Source organism: Aphidius gifuensis, linkage group LG2 (genome assembly GCF_014905175.1).
Source record: "Aphidius gifuensis isolate YNYX2018 linkage group LG2, ASM1490517v1, whole genome shotgun sequence".
Classification (NCBI taxonomy): domain Eukaryota; kingdom Metazoa; phylum Arthropoda; class Insecta; order Hymenoptera; family Braconidae; genus Aphidius; species Aphidius gifuensis.
In genome coordinates, this window is record NC_057789.1 from 9,277,428 (window position 1) to 9,303,403 (window position 25,976).

At 26.1% G+C, this 25,976-nt stretch overlaps 2 protein-coding genes and 1 pseudogene across 2 annotated transcripts; 1 reads left to right on the forward strand and 2 right to left on the reverse strand.

Annotated features, from left to right (window-relative positions):
* The first annotated feature begins 473 nt into the window (after nt 1-473).
* On the forward strand, nt 474-2,551 carry LOC122850333 (SET and MYND domain-containing protein 4-like). The gene is made up of 3 exons (XM_044149491.1): nt 474-492; nt 699-2,051; nt 2,322-2,551. Exons 1-3 carry the CDS (start codon nt 474-476, stop codon nt 2,549-2,551), a joined length of 1,602 nt encoding a protein of 533 aa, XP_044005426.1.
* A 9,801-nt stretch (nt 2,552-12,352) lies between these two features.
* Nucleotides 12,353-14,777, reverse strand: LOC122849032 (nucleolar GTP-binding protein 2). Its single transcript, XM_044147559.1, has 2 exons — nt 14,594-14,777; nt 12,353-14,515 (listed from the first exon to the last, which is right to left on the reverse strand). Exon 2 carries the CDS (start codon nt 14,508-14,510, stop codon nt 12,399-12,401), a length of 2,112 nt encoding a protein of 703 aa, XP_044003494.1. The 5' UTR covers nt 14,511-14,515; nt 14,594-14,777; the 3' UTR covers nt 12,353-12,398.
* A 557-nt stretch (nt 14,778-15,334) lies between these two features.
* On the reverse strand, nt 15,335-18,651 carry LOC122850334 (annotated as a pseudogene).
* Nucleotides 18,652-25,976: the final 7,325 nt, after the last annotated feature.

The window sequence follows — 25,976 nt, forward strand, 5'->3', positions numbered from 1 at the left end:
ATGAGTCATTGAAAAATAATCAGTAAAATGTTTATTTGATAAAGTCCCATTCAATTTATCATAATTTACTAATTTCATTAAATTCATATTTTTTCAACATTTTTAAAATGAAAAATATAAAATTTCCTCATCATTGTTTACAAATGAAAATAGACAATAAATGATAAGGCTATTCAAGTAAACATTTTAGTAAATTTATTTTCTGAAAATAATATTTTTCTTTTGTATTATTTCTTCAGGTTAATAATCATAATATTGAAAATTAGTAAAATTTTACCTTGTCTGAATTTTATTTTAATTTTATTTGTGAATAAAGTCGCAGTTTGGTTGTAGACATTGTCTGAGAACAACTGTTTCTTTTCTTTGTCATTTATTGTTTAAAAGTTGTATTGTTACAAAAATTATTTGAGTGCAATAAAATAATAAGACAACGATAAATTGTTGATAGTTTTGTGAGCTATTTAATTGAAAAAATGGCTAGAAGAGACGAGCGTAAGTTTATATTTTATAATTTAAAAATATTTAATTTATTCGTGTTTTTTTTTTTTTCATTATTGAAATAGTAGAAATAATTATTCATTTTTTTTTTTCAGCTGATTCGTATGAATCTTTCAAAAATTACACAAAAGAGGCTTATAATAATGATGCAAACAAAAAAATTGAAAATAGAGCTGAATTTATCAAGTTCATTTTGGAAGAATTATGCAAAAGAGAAGAAGAAGATGATATTATTCCTAAGCCAAAAATTGACTGTAAATCTGCTGATGCTGCCTCAATGCTCAGGATGCAAGCACAGCTTAATGTTGATAATTTAAGACATGATGATACTATTTTGGATTATACATTCATGGTTTGTACCAAAAGTATAGCTTATGCACCACCAGAAAGTAAATTATTGGCGTTGGCATTTAATCTTAGAAGTGAAATTACTTTCAAGGCTAAATTAATCAGTGATTGTCTTGAAGATATTAAGAATGCATTGCTCACTCACAGTTGTCCGGATGAAGTGAGATCAGAATTGTATCTTCGCCAAGCAACATGTTATCAAATCACAAAAAAAAATCAATCTTTAATTGATGAGGCATTTTTAAATGCACGAAAATTTGTAAAAAACATGAAAGCTCAATCACGTGATTTGATGGAACGTAAAATTGTTCTTCAAGAAAATAAAACACCAAATGATCCAATGTATTATAAAGTAACATATAATGAACATCCATCAATGGTACAATTAAAAAATGAAAATCCAGATATTCCTGGTGCATCTGATGCAATTACAATTAAATATGATGAAAATTATGGAAGACATATTGTGGCAACACGAGACATTAAACCAGGTGAAACATTGTTGGTACAAAAACCATATGCAGCAGTTTTATATCCATCAATGAGATATAATCATTGTTGGTATTGTCGTAAACAAACATGGTCAAGTATACCATGTGAAAAATGCACAAAAGTTATGTTTTGTTCATCTGGTTGTCGTGCTAAAGCAATGCTTGAGTTTCATGATTATGAATGTCCAATTATTGAAACAATTTTAAGTTACAGTGATGATACTAGCTTCCTTTTGGATTTACAATTATTAATAAAAGGATTTAAGGAATCCAACAACTCTCTTGATGAATTGAAAATAATTTTTGATGAAGTTGAAAAAGAACCAGAATCATTGAAACGTGGATGTACAGATGACAAATTTATTTTTTCAACTTTTCGTGGTATCCTCAGTCTGGCAGTAAATATGAGTTTTAATGAAGTCAGAGCAAGTTATTTATTAGCAAATAATATCTTGACAGCTTATCATATTGCAACAAAAACAAATATAATTGGTGAAAATATCAGTGGTAAATTGTCTATATTGAAAGATAACGAAAATTTTGTATTTTTGATGAATGTATTATCAAAATTAACATATATTGCTGATACAAATAGTCATCAATCATCATCAGTCAACGCAGATGGAAAAAACGTACCAATATTTGTATCAATAGAACCTGTATTTCATTTTTTTAATCATTCTTGTGTACCAACAATGACAAAAATATGGCACGGTGATTATATGGTTGCTAAAAATCTCATTCCAATTAAAAAAAATGATCAAATTTATGATAATTATGGTTATTATTTTCATAACTATACACGTGCTGATCGTCAACTAAAATTATATACCTTTTATAATTTTTATTGTAGTTGTGAAGCTTGTGTAAATAATTGGCCAATTCAATGTGTTTTTGATCCACCACCATATTCAAACTACGAATTTAATTCCATGATGTCTATTTTTGTTAACATACGTAAATATATAAAAGATGAAGTTAAAGAAAATCTTGAAAATTCATTTCTTGAATATGATGAGACTGACTTTATTGATACTTCAAATGCTTTACGATTAGAAAAAAAAATAGAAAGCTTTATCAAAGTTGTTGAGTATTTTTGTGAAAATTTTCAAAAAAATTCTGTACAAGTTTATGATGTAACGACATGTCTTCATAAATTACTTAAACTTAAACAAAATAAAAAAACACTATTATTACATGCATGGAGAAATTAAATTATTTGTTTATAAAAAGAAAAAAAAAAAAAAAACAGATAAATAATTTTTGAATTGTCAATAATAGATAATGTAAAGATAAGCATATTCATTGATTGAAAAATTAAAATTATTTTTATTTCTTTTAATATTTATTTGAAGAAAAATAAATAAACAAATTAATTATTCATCAATAAAATTTGTTTATATTAAATTTTCTCAGCAAAGTTTTACAGTTGTGAAAATTTTATGCTGCAAATAAAATATTGTTATCTTGCACATAAAAAATTAATAAATATACAACAATTTTTGCATTATATTTACTAAATTTCGCATAATTATATTCAACAATTTTTTTGCATTAATCTTAAAATCATTTATTTTTTTTTTTTCAAAATTATACAGAATAAATTTATTTAAAAAAAAAAAAAATAAACAAATTTGTTTGTTTGTTTATTTTTTCCAATAACAAATTTTCGATTTGAGTATTTAATTTAAACTGAAGATAACATGTTAAAGAAAAAAAAATAAATAAATAAGGGTCATCGATGATCATAAACAATGAATAATATATAATCAACAATTTAATAATTTAATAAAATGTATTTTTTTTTCTTTTTATTTTAATATTCAAATGTATACTATCAACACTTTAATCATTAAAAAATTTTATAATGTATTTGTTTTGTTATTTTCTTGTTATTTTTCCACAATCCTGTTATTTTATATTTTTATTTTTTCATAAAGAGAATTTTAAATAATAATATATATATTTTGTTCAATTTTAACTCAATTAAATTTTGACTATCAAATATATTTTTGTGCTTCTTTTTGAATATTTGTTTATCCATTTTTAGCATGTTGTTTTGAATCATTTAATTCATTGAATTACATTGTTTATATATTAACAATTATTTCTACTTTTTTCTTAAACTTTATAAATTATTTTTAGAATATTTTTTTGTCAATATTACCATGCTTCGATTTTTATCATAAATTCAATTGTTGTTTTAACAGCTGTTCCAAATAAATCAAAGTTTTATTATAACCAGTAATATTACACCTTAATATTGAAACTATAATGACAATGTTTTCAGTGATAAATGGTAATTCACTCTCTGGTCCAAATAACTTTTCTCTAGTTGCATCACGATAAGTTGTATATATCATTGATGGTGTTTAATTATTTAAAATAATAATTTACAATCAATCGTACTGTTTTTTAAAACAATATTTATGTATTTATATTTTATTAAATGCGTATTATTATCAAAGCTAAAAACTTAGATTCACATGTAAGCTTTTCTAAAATTTTTTTAAAAGGAGTGGAGCAAAGAAAAAAGAAAAATGATACATATATATTGATAAAAAAAAAGTGCGCATTTTCAATTAGATGATATTATATATATAGTTTTTTTTTTTTGAAGTTTTGGTTTAGTTTTATTCTTGCAAATGACCTGCAGGACCGTCGTTTTTTTCTTCATCATTGTCATCGTTGTTGTTGGACACTAACGAAAGTCGACAATGTAATGTGGTACAGTTTGGATCATTAATCATTATATTAATCATTATATATAGCTATGTTCAGTAAACATTTAGAATGAGCTTTAGAATAATTTACCGCTAATTTTTTTTATCCATCATTCACTCGGTATGTGCATACTCTACTGCAAAATGTCACGAGCCTAAAATATTTTGAAATAAAAAGTTTTATTTGAAAAAAAAAAAAAAAAACCAACAGAGTCTGATGTCTATGCAACAAATTTTTTTGTTCTATATCTTACATTTTTTTCATTTTTTTTATTACTCTTTTATATGCCTGAGTAGTTTTTAAATTAACTTGAAAATTTTTTAATATATATAATTATTATTTTTTTAAATATTCTTTAGAAGGTTTTTTTTTGTAATAAACAGAACTTTAAGATGATATTTTAAATATACAAAATTAATTGGTGACTACATCGCTGTATATATGTATGGCCAGTATATTATTTTTAATTATTATTGATTTTTTGTCAAATTCGGTACATTTTTATATAAAAAGTTTTTGAAAAATATATTTTTGAGTATAAATTTCATGACTATTTATGATTTTAATATTCAAAAAACACGTGAGTATAATTATTCTGACCCTATGGTGATTTTTTTTTCCGATTTTCTTTGCGTATATTTGCGGTTTTTTCCTCATTTTGTCCGATTTACTTTGCTGTACTCCGCATTTTTCCAATGATAATTATTCTATAGAATATGTATATATACATATCCCGCCACAAAATATATATAACTTGTCAATATTTTGTGGCGGGATCAGGCGGGATATATAACTCGCCAATGGTATACAATTACGGGATATGCGCTATATATTTTTTCATGCGAATTGCAAATGACTTATAAGTAATATGTATACGCAATTCAGAGCGAGCACAACGTGTTACTGCACTATCCGGACTTAACTCTCAATTGCTAATCATCGACCAAGTATCAATTGATTCTCGGCTTGTCATTTAATTACAAATGGTCGTATAATATTTCAACAAAAATTTTTATTTTATATTTATTTATTTAAGTATTTACAAAACCAATAAGCGAGATGTCTTTTGTAGGCTTCGAGCTATAAAAGTGCAGCACCAAGTAATTTCGAATGATTGTTATAAATATATATGTATATATAAAAAAAAAAAATATCATTTATCAATTATTTTTTTAGTTTTTTATATAGGTCAATTGATTTTTGTTGAAATTTTATATGCCTATTTGTAATATTTATTAATATATTATTTGATATTTTTTTATTCTATTTTTTTATCATCAAAATGTCTTTTGTTTTCTTGATTTTTAAAAATAATATTCCAAGAAAAATTTAATTATCATATTGAGAATAAATTAAGCACACTAATAGCATGCTATTTTCGGTTGAATTTAAAATTTAGTAAAAATTTTTTTATCAAACATTCGATTGAATTCAGCCACTTGCGCATTTGACCAATTTACTTTTTCTATTTTTAAAAATTAACATATTTCATATCACAAAGAAAAAAAGATAAATATTATTTTTTATAAATCAAAAATATTTATCACAAAAAAAAATATTAACCTGACCAAGTGTTAGATTAAAAAAATTTATACTTATAAAAAAAAAAAAATGATAAAGATTAAGAAAATATATCATAAAAACGAAAAAAAAAAATCAAAACTACAAAGAAGATATTGAATAAGTAGAGACATAAATCATGAATATAAAAAAAATATAACTATAATATATTATAAAAAAATAATATAATGAGTTTTTTTTTTTTTTTTCATTCTGCGTGGGCTAACAATAAAAGCAATATATAGCATTGGCCCAGGTGAGTCTACCTGACGCTACACTATCGAATCGAGCCAAAAAGCCCTTCAACCCACACATGCAAACCTAAAAAAAAAAAAAAAGTTAAATATATAAAAAAAAAAACGTACGAATAAACCATCACCTATTCGGCACAGAGTTACCGACTAGCATATATATATTTCCCTCTTTTTCCTTTTATAAATACATTCACGATAAATGCAGAGCTGCAAAGCCAAGCACATCAGGGTCGTGTTTCCCACACTCAAGCGCCAGCCAAAAAAAAAAAAAACTAAAAAGGAAAAAAATTATACCTGCCTTTTAAGGGGTCATCTAAAATGTAATTTTCCATCTCTTATCCCGGTGCCTTTTCTCCCCCTCATTTTAAACCATGAAAAGGTCTTTTTTTTTTTTTTATTCCCTTATATATATTTTTTTTTTTTCTTTTAAAATATTCGCAAAAACCTATTATTCTTTTGAAGAAAAAAAAGCAAGCAAACAAGGCTGTAAAATTTTTTATGCTTTTAGAAAATAAAATACAATAGAAACTAAAAAAGAAAATGCAATTTTGAAGATTTATATATATTGTCGTATTATTAACAAAAGGGCATAAATGCCATTTTTCAGAATTTGCGATTTGTTAAAAGTAAAAGCGTCGGCATTTTTTTTTTTTTCTGCAAGCTAAAGTGTCTTTGTCCTTTTTTTTAAACTAGCAATTGCTAATAAAAAAATTTTGCAATTTTGCAAATTTTGAAGATAAACAACCCTTCGAAGATAAACAACCCTTCGAAAATAATTTAAATTTTTAATAAACTTATATTAAAAATATGAAAAAAAAATATCTGCAAAATAAAATGGAAAAAAAATTCCAAGAACCCATTTTCGGCAGGGTAGTTTAAATTACAAAATGGCACATAAAGTAGGCGATAGGCCTTTCTCATTTTACTATGAAAATTCTTAGCGGTTAGACCTTTTTTTTTTTAGTGAGGCGACGATATATATATCCTATTCTTTTTTTTTTTTTGCAGACGCTGTTAATATATTATTTTGAGTGAAAAAAAAAAAAAAGGTAACGGTTGATGGTTGTCCTGCTGTGTTTGAACATACTGGCCAATTTTCAAGGATCATTGTTAGAAAAATTTTTCTTGGTAATGCTGTATTATACCTAGTTTTTGCTGGAACCATATAAAAGTTTTATTTTATTTTTTTTTCGTCGCGTTCTTTTTCTTTCGAAGATTTTATATGCGTATTTATATATGTATAAGTTTTTTTTTTTTTTTATATATATAAATTCATGTCTGTGAGCTATTTTGGCTTTGCCAACAGGATACAAGGGCACCAGATGGTTTTTCCACGACGTATTTCCCTTTTTGGTCGTCGTGTTAAACAGCACGCAAGGCAGCCATAGTTGCTTGTCGATTCGCCCTGCATATTTTTTTTTTATTTTTATATTTTTCGTGTGTGCGTATATATATTGATGATGATATAGAAAACTAAGCGCAGCATAGAGCATCGCCAATGTTTCAAACGACACAGCCCTCGTAGCCTAATTCGGTTTGTTGGGTCAAAGAGGGGTGAAAAGCGGAAACAAAGAAGGGAAAAAAAAAAGAACAACATGAAAATGAAAGGGGAAAAATCGTTAGAACATTCTCGCCGGAAGCTAACGCGCCATTTCATGATAATCTTTCTTTGTTTATTACTTTTCTTCTTTTTTTTTTTTTTATGACGCAAAATTGTGATATGGAATGGTTGACGCGTAGTTGTTGTTCATTTTGGGTGGGGTCGATTTTTAGGGGAAATGTATATTTCAAAAAAATAATAGTATTATGTATATATAATTTTGCGTTGTATATATTTAACATAGAAAAGGGCTTGAAAATAGTTTTAAAATAAAATATATATATAGAAATTATTATATAAAAAAATAATACTTTAGATTTGTAAATATATTGCATTTGTTTGATATATGAAAATTAATTTAGATCTGCAATTTTATTGATACAGAAAGGGAAAATTTTTTAAATACAAGTACTATTTTTTTTGGCTAAAAATAAACGACAATTTTTAAAATAAAATATATGAAAATTAAGAAAAATATTGAAACTTTTCATTCTCAAATGTAAATTTATTAATTAATTGAAATTTTATTAATTAACCATAATGTAGAAAAAGAAAATATAAAAAAAGAAAATTTCCATTTGAAACACTATGGGATGATAGAAACAATATTACATTTTAAAATTTTTAGGATAATTTAATTTAGATGTTGTTTAAACCATAGAAACATAATTTCATGAAAATTCCATATAGAAAAGTTTTTTTTTTTTACAAAACCTGCAGGAAAAAATACTGCCTTCCATCTGCAAGTCATTGAAAATATAAAATTGCAAAATAAAAATAATTGGAATTAAATTCCCAAAAACCTTCAGGACAAAAACATTCAAGTGTTTAAATAACAGAAGCATATAATTTCATGAAAATGTTGTCTAGAAATATTTTTTTCTTTGGGCTATATATAAGTTTAAGTTTTCAGCCATGAAAAACACACGTGCGAAGATTTTTTATTCGATTCTTTCAAATTTTTATGTGATGAATCTTTACTGTCGATGAATTTAACATTTTCATTAAGCCAATATTAATTATTGATTTGTAAAAAAATTAATTATTGTAATTTTCATTCAAATGGTGATAATGATTTTTATCAATTCTTTTAGTTGCTGTATAATCAATACCATGAAGCCTTTCAAAATCAACAACAACAACTGGATATACACATTCAGCTTCACGTTGTGATATTTTTGTTATTTTAGGTGTTAAAAATGATACAGCTGGTTAGAACAATACAATTTCTAGTTTAATAAAACCATATTTGTATCCCAAAACTGTCTTAAAAAATCGTAAAAATAAATATATTTATTAATGATTATGTTAAATTATTAATAACAATTATCATAGCTATTTTACATATATACCTGTCTCGAATGAACTTCAACATTTAGTCTTGCTGATAATAAATAAAGTGATTCAGTTTCAACATTGTAAATAATAATAAAAATTAAAAAGCAACAAAAAAACATTTCTCTATCAAAATAAAAATAAATTATTATATTTAAATAACAATGTAATAATTTATTATCAAAATTTTTAATTCAACAAATTTTTTCAAGAAGAAAAAAAATAATGTAAATATTATTTGTTCACAAATCATCAAATTATTCGTTTAAATTTGTGCAAATATTTTTAAAAAATTAACAAATTAGATAAAAATAATTGAAAACAATATAAAATAATTGTTGAAATAATTATTATTAAATAATAAAATATAAATTAATTTAAGAAATAACTCACTATTTCTTTTCTATAAAATTTTAACAATTTTTAAATTAATTAAAAATATTCCAGTAGTCATAAGTACAGCAGATAGAGTTGCTCTTGGTATAAAACCAAAATATTGTCTTAAAAAACTCAAAGCAAGTATAGTATCATTTCACCAGAAAAGATACCAGCAATTGGTATTTGAATGCCACTTGGTACTTGACACATCACTTCTAGTAAATGCACCAACATGTGGCTCAATATACTTAGTTGGAAAAAATTTGGTAATTACTTCATTTATTGCCTGCTGGATAGATTAGAGTTTGGTCAAGTTTAGTCAATTAAAATTAGAGTTTAGTAAACAATAGTTAATTTGGTAATTGCTAATTAAAAGTGACCATATAGTTAGCTGGCAGTATTATGGAAAAATTAAAATTATGGTTCTATTCGATAGGAAATCACTCAATTAAGTTTAGTCAATCAATATTGGAGTTTAGTAAATTGTTTAAATAATTTTAATTAATTATTTTCGATGAGTAATTACAAAATTAATTATCAACATGCGCAATAAGTTTTAGCGCAATTTATTTTTGTTATTCTCACGGCCTTCTGGCGTCGTGACTGTAGCCACCTGCCTTTACCTGTCAATCTGTCATAACAACAAATAACAACAATAAATATAAACAACATATTAAGTGCAAGTAAACAATCCACTAAATTGAAATTTATTTATAATGATTTGTTAATAATAATAATAATAATAATTTTATTTTAGACTGCGAAATGATCATTATTATTAGTAGTAGTATTTATGGTCTCAAATTGTAAATAAAAAATTTTTGAATGTTATAAATAATAACAAACAAATAAACTGTGCTGATATTTATTGTCACTATTGTCACCTTTCAAAAGTGTATCATCAAACTACATTAAATAAATTTACTAATTATACCTATACTCTTATTTGTTGACAAATCAATCACTAAAAATGTCACGAAGAACCAGCCAACCACTGAAAGTAAGCTATTGTTATTGTTCATTTTGACCATTAATTAATATTATTTAAACACTGAATAAATATATTTTTAGAAAACTATTATCTTTGTTGCTGATGTTGAAATTAAACAAGACGATCCATGGATAAGTTTTTATTGATGCTGTTAAAGAGGCTATGACATTATTTATACAAAAAAAGGTTTGTTGTTTTCTATTTTTTTCTTTCAATTAATAACAACACATTAGACAATTGTTATTATAATATTTTTCATAATAAATAAAATTGTAACAACAAATGGTTATTTTGTGTTGATATATATTTTTAGATTTTCTTAAGACCCAATGATAGAGTTGGCATCATTGTAATGGGTTCTGATGCAGCCCAGAATAATTTTAATCACATTGAAGAGTTTCAGCCAGTTCAAACAGTATCACTTGATACAATAAAAAATATAAATAAATTAAAACCCAAAAATTGTCACAACAATAATTGGATTAAGACACTTCATACTGCTGTTGAAGTTACAAAGAGTTATCAGGTAAATATCAAACAATAATTATACAAATACAGAAAAAAATAAAGTTTATAATATTGTGGTAATATTTTTTAGGTCATTGAGAACAACATTGATCATGCTGAATGATTATTCATCTTCTGATGAATTAAATGCAACTGATATGCATAAAATTTTAAACAGTATTCTCAAGGAAACACGCTTCATTTACTTTGCATGTAAGGAATATTATTAAATTTGTTTATTCAAGCTGCATATAATAACAATTGATATTTTATTTTCCAAGTGGAACAAAATCTTTGACAACAATTGACACTACTGAGCTGAACAAGAGTGAACAAATGATTCTGAATTTAGTTAATCAAGTAATTGACCAAAAAAAATTTTAATAAATTATAAATATTCAAATAATCATAATGTTTTGTTATCAACAAGTTGCTGGTGGATATATGACATTCAATCAAACTTTACCTTCTGTTAGAATATATGGAGTTAAAGATAAAAAAGCAATGGCTTGGAAATGTGATCTCGAAATACGTGATATCAAGATAAAAATAAATGCATATATTTTGGTAACAAAAAAAAGTAATTTATTAATTTATTTTGTTTACTAAAATTTAATTTATTGTAGGCAAAAGAAAAACTATCAAATCCACCATGGAAAAAAGTTGAAGTTGATTCTGATCTTGACCAAGATACAATTGTTTTTAAAAAAGATGTACTTGATGAGGGCTATCTGTATGGTCAGGAATTTCATTCCAATAACAGGTTAACTCTTATTAAAATAAATAAATAAATATAACAAAAACAATATAATAAATTGATGATGATTTTTAGTTTTAATAACATGAGGAACATAATTCAAAAATTGAAACAGAAAAATGATCTATTCTTTATGGTTTTACTAAACGAGATTTAGTTAAACTTGATTACAGATGTGGACTACAGACTCATATAATTTTGCCAAGTCAGGTAATTAACATGACAATTGTCAATTTAATAATAATTCATGGAAATAATATAATGTTTTTATATTATTAGATGATGAAGTGTTAAAACAATATATTCAACTGTGAAAATGCTTGAACAAAGTGATCAGCATTACCAATTAAGGAATTTTCATCAAATTTACATCCAAGGTTGTTAAATTTTTACAATGATCACCAACAAATGACATGATACTTGAATTGTACTGAGTCCAATTGATAATTCACATTTGTTTACTGTTATTTTAATTTTTGCATTAACATCAGGTGAATTATAATAATCAATAATTGTAAATTAACTTTTAAAAATAAATACAGCAGTTGTTATTCCAAGTTGACATATAAAAAAAACAAACTTCAATTCTCCACAATTTAAATAAATAATATATCATAATGCAGTCTGAAATAAAATGATCATTATTATTATTATTATTATTAAAAAAACATAAATAATAAATTTATTATATAAATTTTATATCAATAGATTGTTTATTTATTATTGTTATTTGTTGTAATGACAGATGCAATTAAAATACATACATTCAACATTGAGTATAATTTTTTTTTTTTTTTTAATTTTTTATTTGAACTTCTTGAGATATTTATTGACGAGAAAAATTTATTTATTACTATTAAAAATTTCGTAATTATGATTTACAAAAAAAAAAAAAAAGAAATAGCTATATATAATTTTACTCGTAAGAGTTAAAGAAAAAAAAAACAAATTAATTTTATTTTTTAACTTTTGGAATTTTACGATTTCTATTACGATTTTTAACATTAGTGACTTCATAAAAGTCACTACCGATTTTAGTTCTTTTTGCAGCACGTTCAATTGCTCTTTTTTGTTTACTCGTAAGAATTCTTTTGCTAGAAACATTGAATGAACCACTGCTTGTTTTAATTTTTGGTTTATCATCATCATCATCGTCGTCGTCATCACTGGAATCCTTGACTACTACTGGAAGTTCATCATATGCGCTTTGCATCAGGTTATCATTTTTACAATCATCAAATTCCATATCACTGTCATTGCTGTTATCATCATCATCATCATCATTATCATCATTATCATGATCACCATTTGTTTCAACAATTTTTATTTCTTTTTGTTCTTCTTTTTCTTCTTCTACTTCTTGATCATTATCAACGTCATCATCGTCACCATCAACATCATCATCATCATTTACAAGCTCATCATCTCCATCAATTGGCTCTAAATCTTTGACATCATCACCAGTATATCCAAGTGTTACTCTAATTTTTCTAAAATCTTGGAATATACCAACAACATCATTTCTTTCATCTCCTTCACCAGCATCATCAATGTTATTATCAGTCATTTGTGATTCAGCATCATTTGTTGTATCTTTATCAACAGTTTCTACAGAAGAAACAATATTTTTTGCTGACAATGGCTCAGCATAACCTTCTGGTGCAACAAAGAATGGTAGCTTACCTCTTTGCCAATCATTTAATACCATTTTAGCAACAGCTGTTATATCAGGTTCACCTTTTTTTAATAATCTTCCACTTCTTTTAGCTAATTTTTCTAAGAAATCAATATAATCATTCCAATCATCAATTTTATATGTTTTTTTAATATATTCAGGTTTAACTCTTTTTAAAACTTCCTCAACATAATCTTCTGGATTTTGTACCAATTCAACTCTAACAACACCTTTTAATACTTTTTCAGTATCAGTTTCAGCACTTGGATAAACAACACCAGGACAATCAATTAAAAATATTCTTTTCATAAGTGTTATATATTGCCATACTTTTGTTTCACCAGCAATTGGTGCAACTTTACATACTTTTTTAGATCTTAATGTATTTATTATTGAACTTTTACCAGTATTTGGATAGCCAATAAAACCAACACTTATTTGTTTTTTATCTGAATGTAATTTACCAAATTGACGAAGTAAATTAATCAATGAACCTTTACCAAATGGATGTGTTAATGATGCATGAAATGCAACAGTTGGATGTTCTTTATTTAATATTGATACCCATCTTTGGGTGACCCATGTTGGTACTAAATCAACTTTATTTAATACAAATATTAAATTTTTATGTTTTTTTTCATTAGTTAGATATTTTTCAACTGGTGGTGAACGTGTACCAAGTGGATCACGTGCATCTAATATTTGTAATATAACATCTGATGAATCAATAACTTTATAAAGTTCATTCCATATTCTTCTACTTTGTCCAGCAGCCATAACCCAATCTCTTGGTGCATTTTTAACACCATCATCAGGTCTAACTAAATCAAGATCTTTTGTATCTTTAACTTTATCATAATTTTCAGCTCTTTCATCAACAACTTTAGCTAATTCATCATAATTTGTGACATTTAAATTTGGACGTTTACGTTGTTTTTTAGGACCAAATACTGAATCAAATGATTCAGTTTCAAGTATATGTACTCTTTGTTGTACTGCTTTTTGTTCTAATAATGTTATTGGTAATTGGGTTGGTTTCATAACAACTTGATATGGATTTTTCATAACAGCACCAAGTTCATTTTGAAATTTTTGCAATGAATTTTGACTGATAACACGTGAATTTGAAAACCATGCTCTTGATGGTTCAACACGTGACATTGTACCAGATTTATTCCAACTTTGAAATGGTGCTGGTGTTAATATTTTACCTTCTCTATTACGTTTTGGTTTTTGACAACGATACATTTGTAGACGTTTTATTGTTCCTTTTGTACGTACTTTAGCAACACCTTTCAAGCCCTCAGTTGGTCTTTCGGGATTCATACTATGACCAGATCTATTGAATCCCTCCTTCCTCGGACGTTTTGCAATTGCCGATGTCTTTGGCATTTTGTCTAAAATATCAAATAAACACGTTTACTTTTCTATTTCATTTAATTCATTAAAACACTGATTTATATTTTTAAACTTACCTTTTTATTATTACTCCTTGTTGAATTAAGAAATATACTCCAATAATTTAACCTTCGGTAGGTTTAAATATTTAATATTGTTTTTTGGTTGTCTCCAACGTGTTCAGCCTACTGCCTAGATGACCAGAACAACAGAAACAAAATTGATCAGAATTTTAGGTTAGAACGCAAAAAAAAAATAAAACATTTTAAAGAACCACACACATACACGTGGGAATTCGACTAAGATAAGACAAGTCTCGCTTCTTTTTTCAGATGTATGGCTAGAGCTCTATTTTACCAGAGTCATGGTTACACCAAATGTATAATTACACCGTAATTTAAATACTTGAGCAATTCTTCTTTGTTACTTGGAAAAGTGAATCTTTATAAACAAAAAAATTGATTTATTATTTTATCAAATAATATTTTTATTAAAAACTATAATAATTTATATATTTATTTAAACCTATTTATCAAATTTAATATATTCATTATTAAAAAATTTTTTGAAAATTATATAGCACCGATTATTGATCAAATATAAAAATTCTTCTGATAAATTGAATAGAACTTTTATTACTAAATATCATAAAACTATTTTTAATAATAAAAATAATATTTAAAAATTTTTATGAAAAATAAAATCAAATATTTTCATGTTAATAAAGATTTAATATAAATAAATGAAAAAAAATAAATCATTCCAATAGTAAAAAAAAAAAAATAACCTGTAACGTTGTGTTTCAAATGCAGGAACAATCAATGCTGTATTATTTGTTTCCGATAAATTTAATTTAATAATATAGGATATTAAATTTTCATAAAGATTATGTTGAAGTAAAAAATCAACATCAACTTGAAATATAAATGACGTTGATAACTCAGATGTACCAATATTTCTCAAATAATTAATTGGATAAAATTCCTAAAAATAAAATAACAAAATTATTTTATGAAATTAAATAATTTAAGTAAAAATATATTTACCCCATCTTTATAAACAATAAGATATGCAATATTTTTACGTTTATGTAAATTATCTGATGAACGTATGTAGTCAATAAAATATTGTACTTCAGCATCAGTTAAATACAAAGTGATGCTTATTGTGCCTGGCCATCTTTGACAAAATTCATCCAACAAAATGATTCTATCAGCACTACATTGAGTCACCAAGGCAACATCAGATTTTGTATAAAGATTGTATTGATATTCAAAAAAATATAAATGAGTTCGATAAACAATCGATGAGCCCATTGTAAATTTTTATATTTACATTCAATAATGTTATTATCAAGTTCTTTAATTGTTTTATTAATTTTAATTTGTGCAAATGGTATTGATTGTGAACCAACAAATAATTGTCCAACTTTTTTACTAACAATACCAAGACCACCTTCCATAACAATTTCAAGTTTAAAATCAACTGAATTTAATGATGGTGGTTTCCATTTTAATACTTCAATTGATGATCCTGGACGATATGGTTCTTTTGATGGTTGAAATATAAGACCATCTGGTTCATGTCCTAATTGTTGTGAAAATTTATCACTTAATAAACGATCAGCTTGCAAAACTGGCCAAAATTCTTTTAAACGTATTGAAAATGGTTCTTTTTCTCTTATTAATTTACGTTCACTTATTGCTCTATGACGACCAGCCATAACTTTATATTTTATTATATTATAACGATCAGGATAAAAGCCTAATTTTGAAACATCTGTATTGTCATACATAATTATATCATAAGCAAGATAACGAGGATATTCTTTACCACCAGCACGATCAATTACCATTTCCTAATTAACAAAAAGAAAAAAACTATATTTATATTTACTTTGTTTATCATATAAATAAAATTTTAAATTACCCCATCAAGAAGTGTATCATAAAGTAATCTATGTGTTTCTTTGTAATGTGGAAATTTAATAACATTGATTTTAAAAACACTATTGTCACGATCAATAAAAAATGATTCACCATTTGCTTGTATCAACAGCATATATCTGTAAATAAATATAAAAGTTATTAATAAAAATAACTTATCATTTGTTTTTAAAATTAATTTACCTTGTTCCATCAGCTTTCCATGATACTCTGTAAGGTTTTCCATTTAGCAATTTTATATTATTAAGTCCCATTGATACTGGTTGTGAGCCTGGAAATCCAGATTTTGTCCATTTACATATATCTTGTACTCTTTTGTACATGTGATAATTTTGATCTATCTGATACTGGTGATACACCAGAAACACCATTTATAAATACTGGATTTTTATGTTTAAATTCAGTTTTACGACGTTTTGCTGGAGGTAGATTACTACCACCACCACCATTACATCCATTATCATCATCACAATCGTCATTGTCATTATTTATTCCATTGTCATCATCGTCATTACTATCATATTCAAAACACCAATCTGGTTTTGGTGGTGGAGGTGGTGGTGTTGCACCTTCTCCATAACGTTAATATAATTCTTCAATATAATCATTTTTATAAATACCTGGTGGTCTTGCTATTGAAAATTTTGCCATTACAACATCAAGACTATTATAATCAGTTTCAACCAAATAACTTATTATTAAAAAACCAGATATTCCTGTCAAATTTTGATATAAAAAATTACAAGTTCATTGTGAATAAATATATTTTCATAAATATTTCCGAATGTCATCATGTCTTTTATTTAGTCAATATATATTTTATCATAATTCTATGATATATACTGTTAATAAAATGTTACTTAATTTTTTTTTATTTACAGAAATTCTAAACATTTGTTTACATTTAATTCAACATTTTTAAACAAATTTAACATTCTTAAACAATATTTACCTGAAAATAATCCATTTTTGGATTGACATATTATACATTTCATGAACTTTTCTAGAACTTTTTGAAATTTTTTTTCGTATTTTTTGAATTTTCTTAGAACTTTATTTGAACTATAACATTATGAACTTTTTGAATTTTTCTAGAACCTTCTTAGAACTTATTTAACTATTTTAATCCATTATGAGAACTTGAGAACTTTTTCTAGAAATATTTACTTTTTGAGTGAAATATTTTGAATCTTTGTATTTTTTTGAACTATTATAACAATTTTTTTTGAACTTTTCAGAACTTTATTTGAATCTAGAACTTTTTTATTCAACATTTTGACTAATTTTTCAATATTGAACTAACTTCATATTTTCTTAGAATTTTCTTAAAAGTATATAATTTTGTTTAAAATCGTTTAAATGGAATTTACTTTAATTGGAAATTTTTGTTGTTTATTGTTTAAATTGTTGTTTAAATTATCGTTTCAATTTTTGAATTTTTGTTGAATTTATTGTTTTCACATTTTCTAATAAAAATATTAAAAATTAACACTTTTATTTTAACAGAAAATATATTTGTTATTTTTTATAAACTGGTTTGATCTATTTAAATACTTACTTATTTTTCATATAAATTTATATGTACATAAATTACCATTAATCCAAACATTTTATCAGTTATATATCTACATTTGAATTCATTTTATCATATATATTTGAATGTGACATGACATTTGATGACATTGAAAATTTTAAATATTGTTGCTACTAAACTTATTTTAATCTAAGTTATAGTAACATTTTATAATAACATTTTAAATCTTTGCTTATTATTAAAAAACCAGTTCTATTAAAACCATGTGTACAATTTCTTTCCAATGGATGTTGTGATATAAATTGTTTACATTCTTCTATAAATTTACGTGTTGTTTGTACATCTGGTGTTTCACCATGTCCACGACATGGTAATTTCAGGTACTTATAGCCATATGATTCAATATCTTTTTTGTCATAAAAACGTGATGTATTTGTCAAGTCAATCCATGAACCGAGTTTACATTTATTTTTTTTTGCACCGTTATAAATAAAAAATCAACACTAAAACGACATGCTTCAGATACTTCATCAAAATCTTGTGATAATGGTGTTTTGAAGGCTAAAAATTTATCATGAATAAGATGTTCTGCTCTTCTTGGACAATTTAACCAACGTTCTGGTATTGGATCTTTTCCTGAATTACGATTTGACATTGTTTTTGTTATTTATTTTTTTTGCTCCAATTTATTTGTTTTTAAATTTTATTTTTTTATACTTTTTTAATTCAATGACAAGTTAATCATACTTGAACATATTTTACAATATTATTTGTTTTTTTATCGTCATTATCATCGTCATCCTCATCGTTATCATTGTCATTACTATTATTTATTATTATTGATGTTACTGTTGTTGTTGTCGTTGTTGTATGTTTATTGAACTTTTTTTTATTCTTAGGCTTTTTACGAATAATACCTGGTATTTTTTTAGTCAAATTAAATGGTGCTGTTGTATTTTGGCTTGTTGATTCGACAAGATAATTTGCCATAATTTGCCAGTTCCATCCATAAGTTACCAGCATTGAATTATTCCAAGATATTATTCGTCCAGTTAAATCTGTTCCACGTGCTTCAAACCCTATTGATATTATATATTTAAATAAATTTTTGTATAAATATTTTTAGATAATTTATTAACTTACCATTTTAGTAAACAAAAAAATACAGTTCTAAATCAATGATAGAAATATTTATTGTTTCAATATTTAAAAAAAATTAAGAAATTGTTCAAATATTATTAAATTGTTAATAATAATAGAACTGGATTATCTAAAATACATGTCTTATTTTTCATCAATTTTTTTTGGCTATTTTTCTCTTAATGAACAAGCAAACGCACTTGATAAATTCATCCATTCTTCTCTTTCCAATGGTTGATTTTGTTCTTTGCTTGATGACTTTTCAACCCATTTTTCTTGTTCATCTTCTGATGAACTCTAAAACCAAAAAAAAAAAACAATTATTTATTTTAAAAAATTACTTGAAATATTTTTATAGTATTTTTATGAAAATGAATTATTAAATTTTAAGAATTTGACAATCAATACAATCTAAAAGTGACTTGTCATCAATTGGTGGACGAATGTTGAGCCTATTGTAAGTTCCTTTGACCAATTTTTTTGGATTAATAACAAATGTAAATAAAAACAAGATTGTGATAAAATATGATCAGCAAGTCATCCAAGTCATCCAAAACATTATTGGTGATTGATCTCTTTTTCAATAACTTATATTGATACACATATTATAAAATAATCAAAATCCTATATGCGAATAAAAGTCGAATTATTCAAAGCATAAACTTCAATTATTGGATTGTAATATGATTTCATATACCTATTTTTTAAATAGTGGCAAAAATTGATGCGTTTAATCTCAAAACTGCATAAATAGTTAATAATAAATTGTAAAATTAGCAAAATAAATTCATGAAATTAATCGTGCAACAATAAATATATCTTAGGTGGTGTTAAGGGAAAATGCATAAAATCAATGTACCTAGAAGAATAAATCAACTAAAAAATAGTTAAAATAATGGCATTTTTAATAGTACGTAGTGATGTATAAATTAAAGAAAGTAAGTTTTAAATGGACTTCAAATGAATTTGACTTCGCACAATCCCGTGTAGGAGAACACAACACGGCCAAGCATCGGCCGATGCTCGGCGAACATCGGCCAATAATCGGCAAACATTAATGGGCCTTTAATGCGCCAAGCCTGGAGCGTTACGGTAATTTAATATCAGCTGCCATTAATGGCCCAATAATGTTCGCCAAGATTGGCCCGATAAATGGCCCATTAATGGCCCGTTAATGGCCCATTGATATACCAAGGGTAAGCCAAGAGTAGACCAACCATCAGCCATTATTGGCTTGCCATTAATGGGCCATTAATGCGCCAAGCCTGGAGCGTTACGGTAATTTAATATCGGCTGCCATGAATGGCCCAATGATGTTCCCCAAGAGTAAACCAAGTATGGCCCATTTATTAATTCCATTGAAAAAAAAAAAAATATATTTTTTTATATATTTTATTATTTATTATTTAACAATCGGGCTTTTATTATACAAGCTATTAATAATCAATTGAAGAAATTATCATTAAACACTATTGAGATTTGATTCTACCTGGACTTGAACTCGGGTCTTCCTGTGCGATATCCTGAAGCATTACCACTCGGCCACGGCGGCTATAACGAAAGTCATAAATAAATTTTTGATTTGAATCAAATCAACAAAAGACCAACTCTTGGCCGCCCAAGAGTCAGCCGAAGCTTGGCCAGTGATGGCAACCATGCGTTGGTCATTTAAGGATTAAAAAGATTGGCCAATGATTGGCAAACAAGCAATGGCCATTAATGTATCAGCCAGAGATCGGCCAATGATTGGCAAACAAGCAATGGCCATTAAAAGTCTACCAAGACTAGGCCGATGATCGGCAAACAAGCAACGGCCATTAAAAGTCTACCAAGACTAGGCCGATGATCGGCAACCAAGCAATGGCCATTAATGTATCAGCCAGAGATCGGCCAATGATTGGCAAACAAGCAATGGCCATTAAAAGTCTACCAAGACTAGGCCGATGATCGGCAACCAAGCAATGGCCATTAATGTATCAGCCAGAGATTGGCCAATGATTGGCAAACAAGCAATGGCCATTAAAAGTCTACCAAGACTTGGCCGGTGATCGGCAACCAAGCAATGGCCATTGATCTATCAGCCAGAGATCGGCCAATGATTGGCAACCAAGCAACGGCCATTGAACGTCCATCAAGGCTTGGCCGATGATCGGCAACCAACGAATGGCCGTTAATGTATCAGCCAGGCTTGGCCCATGTATTGTTGCCAATTATCGGCCATTTAAGAATCAGCCAAGGCTCGGCCGATGCATGGTTGGCAATCATTGGCCATCTAAGAGTCAGCCAAGGCTCGGCCATGTCGGAACCATGAATTGGCAGTACAAGAATGGGCCAGTTGTTTGCCAATGATGAACCATGAATGGCCCATGCCTGGCTACCAATCATTGGGTGCCATTGATGGGCCAATGCATGGCCGTGTTGTGAGTCTTGGCGATTCCTACACGGGAAAACCCCGCTTTGAACAATCCTACAATATATCACTAGACAGCTTTTTCCAATAGAAATTCAATTAGTCACGACTGTGGGGACTTTTATATTTATAAGTTTACTCAGGTCGGACAGAACCTTTTCGGCGCTCACGTCCCCAAGCCCCCTGAGTGAGAAGAAAAATGTATTATTAAAAAAAAATGAAAGCGCAAAAACACCGAATAGAGGTAACCTCTGTACTTGCTAATTATTAGTGATGTAAGATTGACATGTCATTTTAATTTATGAATTCAGCTTACTATAAAATAGTATCGTGTTGAGATAGTATTATTGCAGATGAATAGTTGCTCCTTTAAATGTTTTTTCAACAAATGGTATTATGTTATAAGTATATACCAATATGTAAAGGGATGCAAGCATTAACCTGTCCTTGACCTCCATATGGACCTAATTCAATACATTCTTCACCACGTAAAGACAATGGTTTTGGTTAAAATGAAAAAGAAAAAAAATTTGCTACTATTTATTTTTGCTAAATATTTTTTTTTGGCTTTTTTTTTATTATTACTTTGGCTAGTTGAAATATTTTTTACACAAAGCATAATATTTACAATATTATTAATGTTTAAATGTTTAAAGAAAAAAAAATAATATTAAATTGATGAAAAATTTAAACATTTAATTTAATCTAAACATTTGATTTTATTTTATTTTTTTAGTAGAAACATTACAAATTTACAAATTTTTTTATTTATTTTCCTTTTTTTTTCAAGCTTGATTTTTTTTATCAAAAGATCCATCAACTTTTTCTCTTTTGTCAATTAAAATTTTTTTTCTTGTTTCTTTTTCCAAAGCCGCTGAAACATTTCATGATATTCTTTATTCAAATTTCTACCGCTTTCATGACTTACTGCAGGTTTTTTTTGTATTTTATCTATCATAAAAAAAATATCCATTGTTTATCGTTAAACTAATCGAAACATTTAATTTTAATTATTTTATTTTCGTTTTTTATACCAAATATCAAGGTAACATCAACAACAGCTTGTAAAAACTGGTGATAAAAAATATCACTGTCATTTCCATGTTCCTGAAATATAGTTGTAATAATATCATGGGTTAATTTATAGTCAATGTCATCTAGGAGTTGTTTCAATTTTTCAAATGATACAGAGGAATATGAACCGGATGCATATTTGTTGAATTTTTCCTGATAACAATAATAATTATCAGATTATTTAAACCTATTAATAAAGCATAATTTTATCAATAATTATTTTTTTCTTTACTTTTAATTCACTGATAAAGTGAATAATTATTTTAAAGTGATTTATATTTATTCGAAAATCATGAATTTGAGGCTCATTAAAATTTTCAAATTTTGTTATACCATCATGTACTATTAACACCAAGCCTTGACACAATTTTGCACTGTATTCCTCACAATACGATCCTGTTGCGATAAAATGACAATATTGTTTTTCAATTTTTCATTGAATAAAAAAAATAATATACTTTGTAAAATATATTGATAAATTATAAAATAATTTTTTTACATTACCAAATTTATTTTTGATAGCAAATACAATCAACATAAAGTCATTTAAATGAACTAATCCATCGGGGTTTTTAAAGAGTGTATAAATAGCATTGTAAATATTCATATTAATAAAATATCCATTTCGTTTCAATACAGTTAATATAAAATTAGTTTTTATATATCCAGGAAAATCTTCTTCTCCATAATTTTCAATTACTTCCTTGAATAAAAAAAAAACAAATGCATATCAATGATAATATTAGTTTTTTCAAAAATAAAACAAACTTCTAAATAACAAAAATAATTAATAAATAATACTTGAGTAATTAATATTGTTTTTGCTATTGTTAAATAAGACAATTTCCTTTGAGGCACTAATATTTTTTTCGCCAATAATTCCAGGTCTAAAACAAATGTGTCATCAAGTTCCTGTGCAATATAGCCTAGTGTAATTAAATTATAATAATTAATAAATAATAAAATAATGAATAAATAAAAATAAAAAAATTTTTTACATACAATTTTTGTTCAATGATAATTTATCATTTTTCAAAATATTATATAAGTCTTTAAAATTAATCGTCAGATCAGATGTTATTTTTAGATAAAGTTCAAGATCAATTTCATTTAGATTTGTATTTGTTAATAAATTTTTTAACTGTAAATAATAATTAAAATAATGATAATAATATGATAATATATAAATATTACTAATTTACCTTTTTATTCATCTGAGGCATCTTAATGTCGCGGTCATAAACCCTGAATTAAATAATGTTAAATTTTAATTATCTGTTGAAGCTATATTTTTATTATCATTGTCATTTTAATTTATCAATTCAGCTTACTCTAAAATATTATCGTGTTCAGATAGTATTTGCAAATGAAAATTTGCTCCTTTGAAAGTTCTTTCAACAAATGGTATTATGTAATAAGTACCTACTTGTAGACTAAAATGAGCACTAACCTGTCCTTTAGCTCCAAGTGGACCAATTTTAATACATGTTTTACCACATGAAGACAATGGTTTTGGTACTCCGATTATCTCATCATCAAAAACCTGAATATATGTATATTGCCATAATTTATATTGTAATATACGTATATAATTAATCGTTGATTGTAAATGATATAATAATTGAAACTTACTGAAAATATATAAAAATATATTAGAGTTTCGCTGACTTGTTCTAAATCATGTCTTCGTTTTAATGATACACCAATTAAAATTTTACATCTTGCATTTCCTTGATCTCGTTTTGTCAATACTACACGATATTGTGGATTAATTTTAAAAAAATTATATGTTATTTCTTTTGAATTCGTTCCTCCCATAAATTTTCCTTTAATTTCAGATAATAATAATTTTATTTGTACTTTGTTTGATCGGTAATACACATCACCGATTAATAAATTTGGTGTCAAATTACAAATTTCAAGAAATTCAAAATGTTTAATAAAATCATTATATAGAATCCAACTTTCTCCATCAACTCCGATTTTTAATTGGGACCTGATAGTTTCTTTAGAAATTATGTGTTTAATATTTCCAAAATAACGATTCGATGATTGACCATGTGGATTATAAATACGTAATAGTATTAATTTATTATTGATATTTATTCCAGTTACTTCTTTAACTTCTGTAATAGCATAAGCATGAAAAATTTCAAGGCCAAATTCAGTTGTGTGTGCTTTATTATCAGTTGAAGCACTTAACATTGTCGGTGTTTTTTTTGCAAAATCAAAAGTATCAAGTAACTTGTCATCTACTAAGACTAACTCAGATATACCACCTGAAAAATCTTGCATTGATATTCTAGAAAAACCACCCTTAAGTTTTTCGTATGATCGATAAAGTAATTTTGCGTAAGCTTTTTCAATTAATGCTGGCTAAAATAATTGCAATTATGAGTTATTATTATATTTTATCTTAAAAATTAAAAAAGAATAAAAATCTCAACGAACCCAAAACTCGTTGGGATATCCTGAGGATGCATAAACTAGTTTTCTTTCCGTAGTTGGAAGACGATCATCAATGACAACGTCAACCCACGTTCCGGCTTGCCAGAATCTGATGATAATTTTTTTTTTTCTTTATAACGAAGCTACATTCTATCAATGTGATCAATAAGTAAATCACATAATGTGATCAAAAAATATAATCATTTCTAATTTGAACTCACATTTATATTTTTGATCACATTATGTGATTTATTTATTGATCACATTGATAGAATAATCACATAATGTGATCGAAAAAATATAAAAGTGTTTTTAAATTAAAATGTGTTCAATAAATAAATCACATAATGTGATCATAAATATAAATGTGATTTTAAATTAAAAACGATTATTTTTCATGATTAGTGTGAGTGCTGTGGGTGTGAGCTACATCTTGAGTTCGAAATTTGAATTAATTAAAAAAACAAAATTAATTTAATCAATGGCGCGTAAACACACACGTGGATTCAGACGCCATAATGATAATAATTTTCGACGCTCGATTCTGATTGGTCAACTTAAAACGTTAATAACTCAGGCATAAAGCGTCGTAGACCCAAAATTTAAAAACATTTACTATTTAAAATTTCACGTACAATCTCGTAGTATACCTATACTGTTCGCGACTTACGATACATCTTGTATATTAAAATAATTATGTAGTATATATTTACCTGAAGTGAAATATTCCTGCATGAAACGTTTGATCATTTGGCTGGACAATGAATTTAAATAAATTTGGATAATTTTGAAGATGTACAAGTCCAACTACAAACCAGCAATTACCTAACATTCCTTGCTTTACATGAAAACGTTTATTATTTTGTTGTAAAAAAAACACCGGATCATCTACGATTTCCTACGGATAA

What these genes read in the sequence shown, in the direction of transcription:
- LOC122850333 (XM_044149491.1), top strand. An exon ending in AATGACAAAAATATGGCACG is followed by an intron (nt 2,052 to 2,321) that starts GTGATTATATGG and finishes ATGAAGTTAAAG; the next exon opens with AAAATCTTGAAAATTCATTT.
- LOC122849032 (XM_044147559.1), bottom strand. Translation starts at nt 14,510, where the DNA reads ATGCCAAAGACATCGGCAATTGCAAAACGTCCGAGGAAGGAGGGATTC.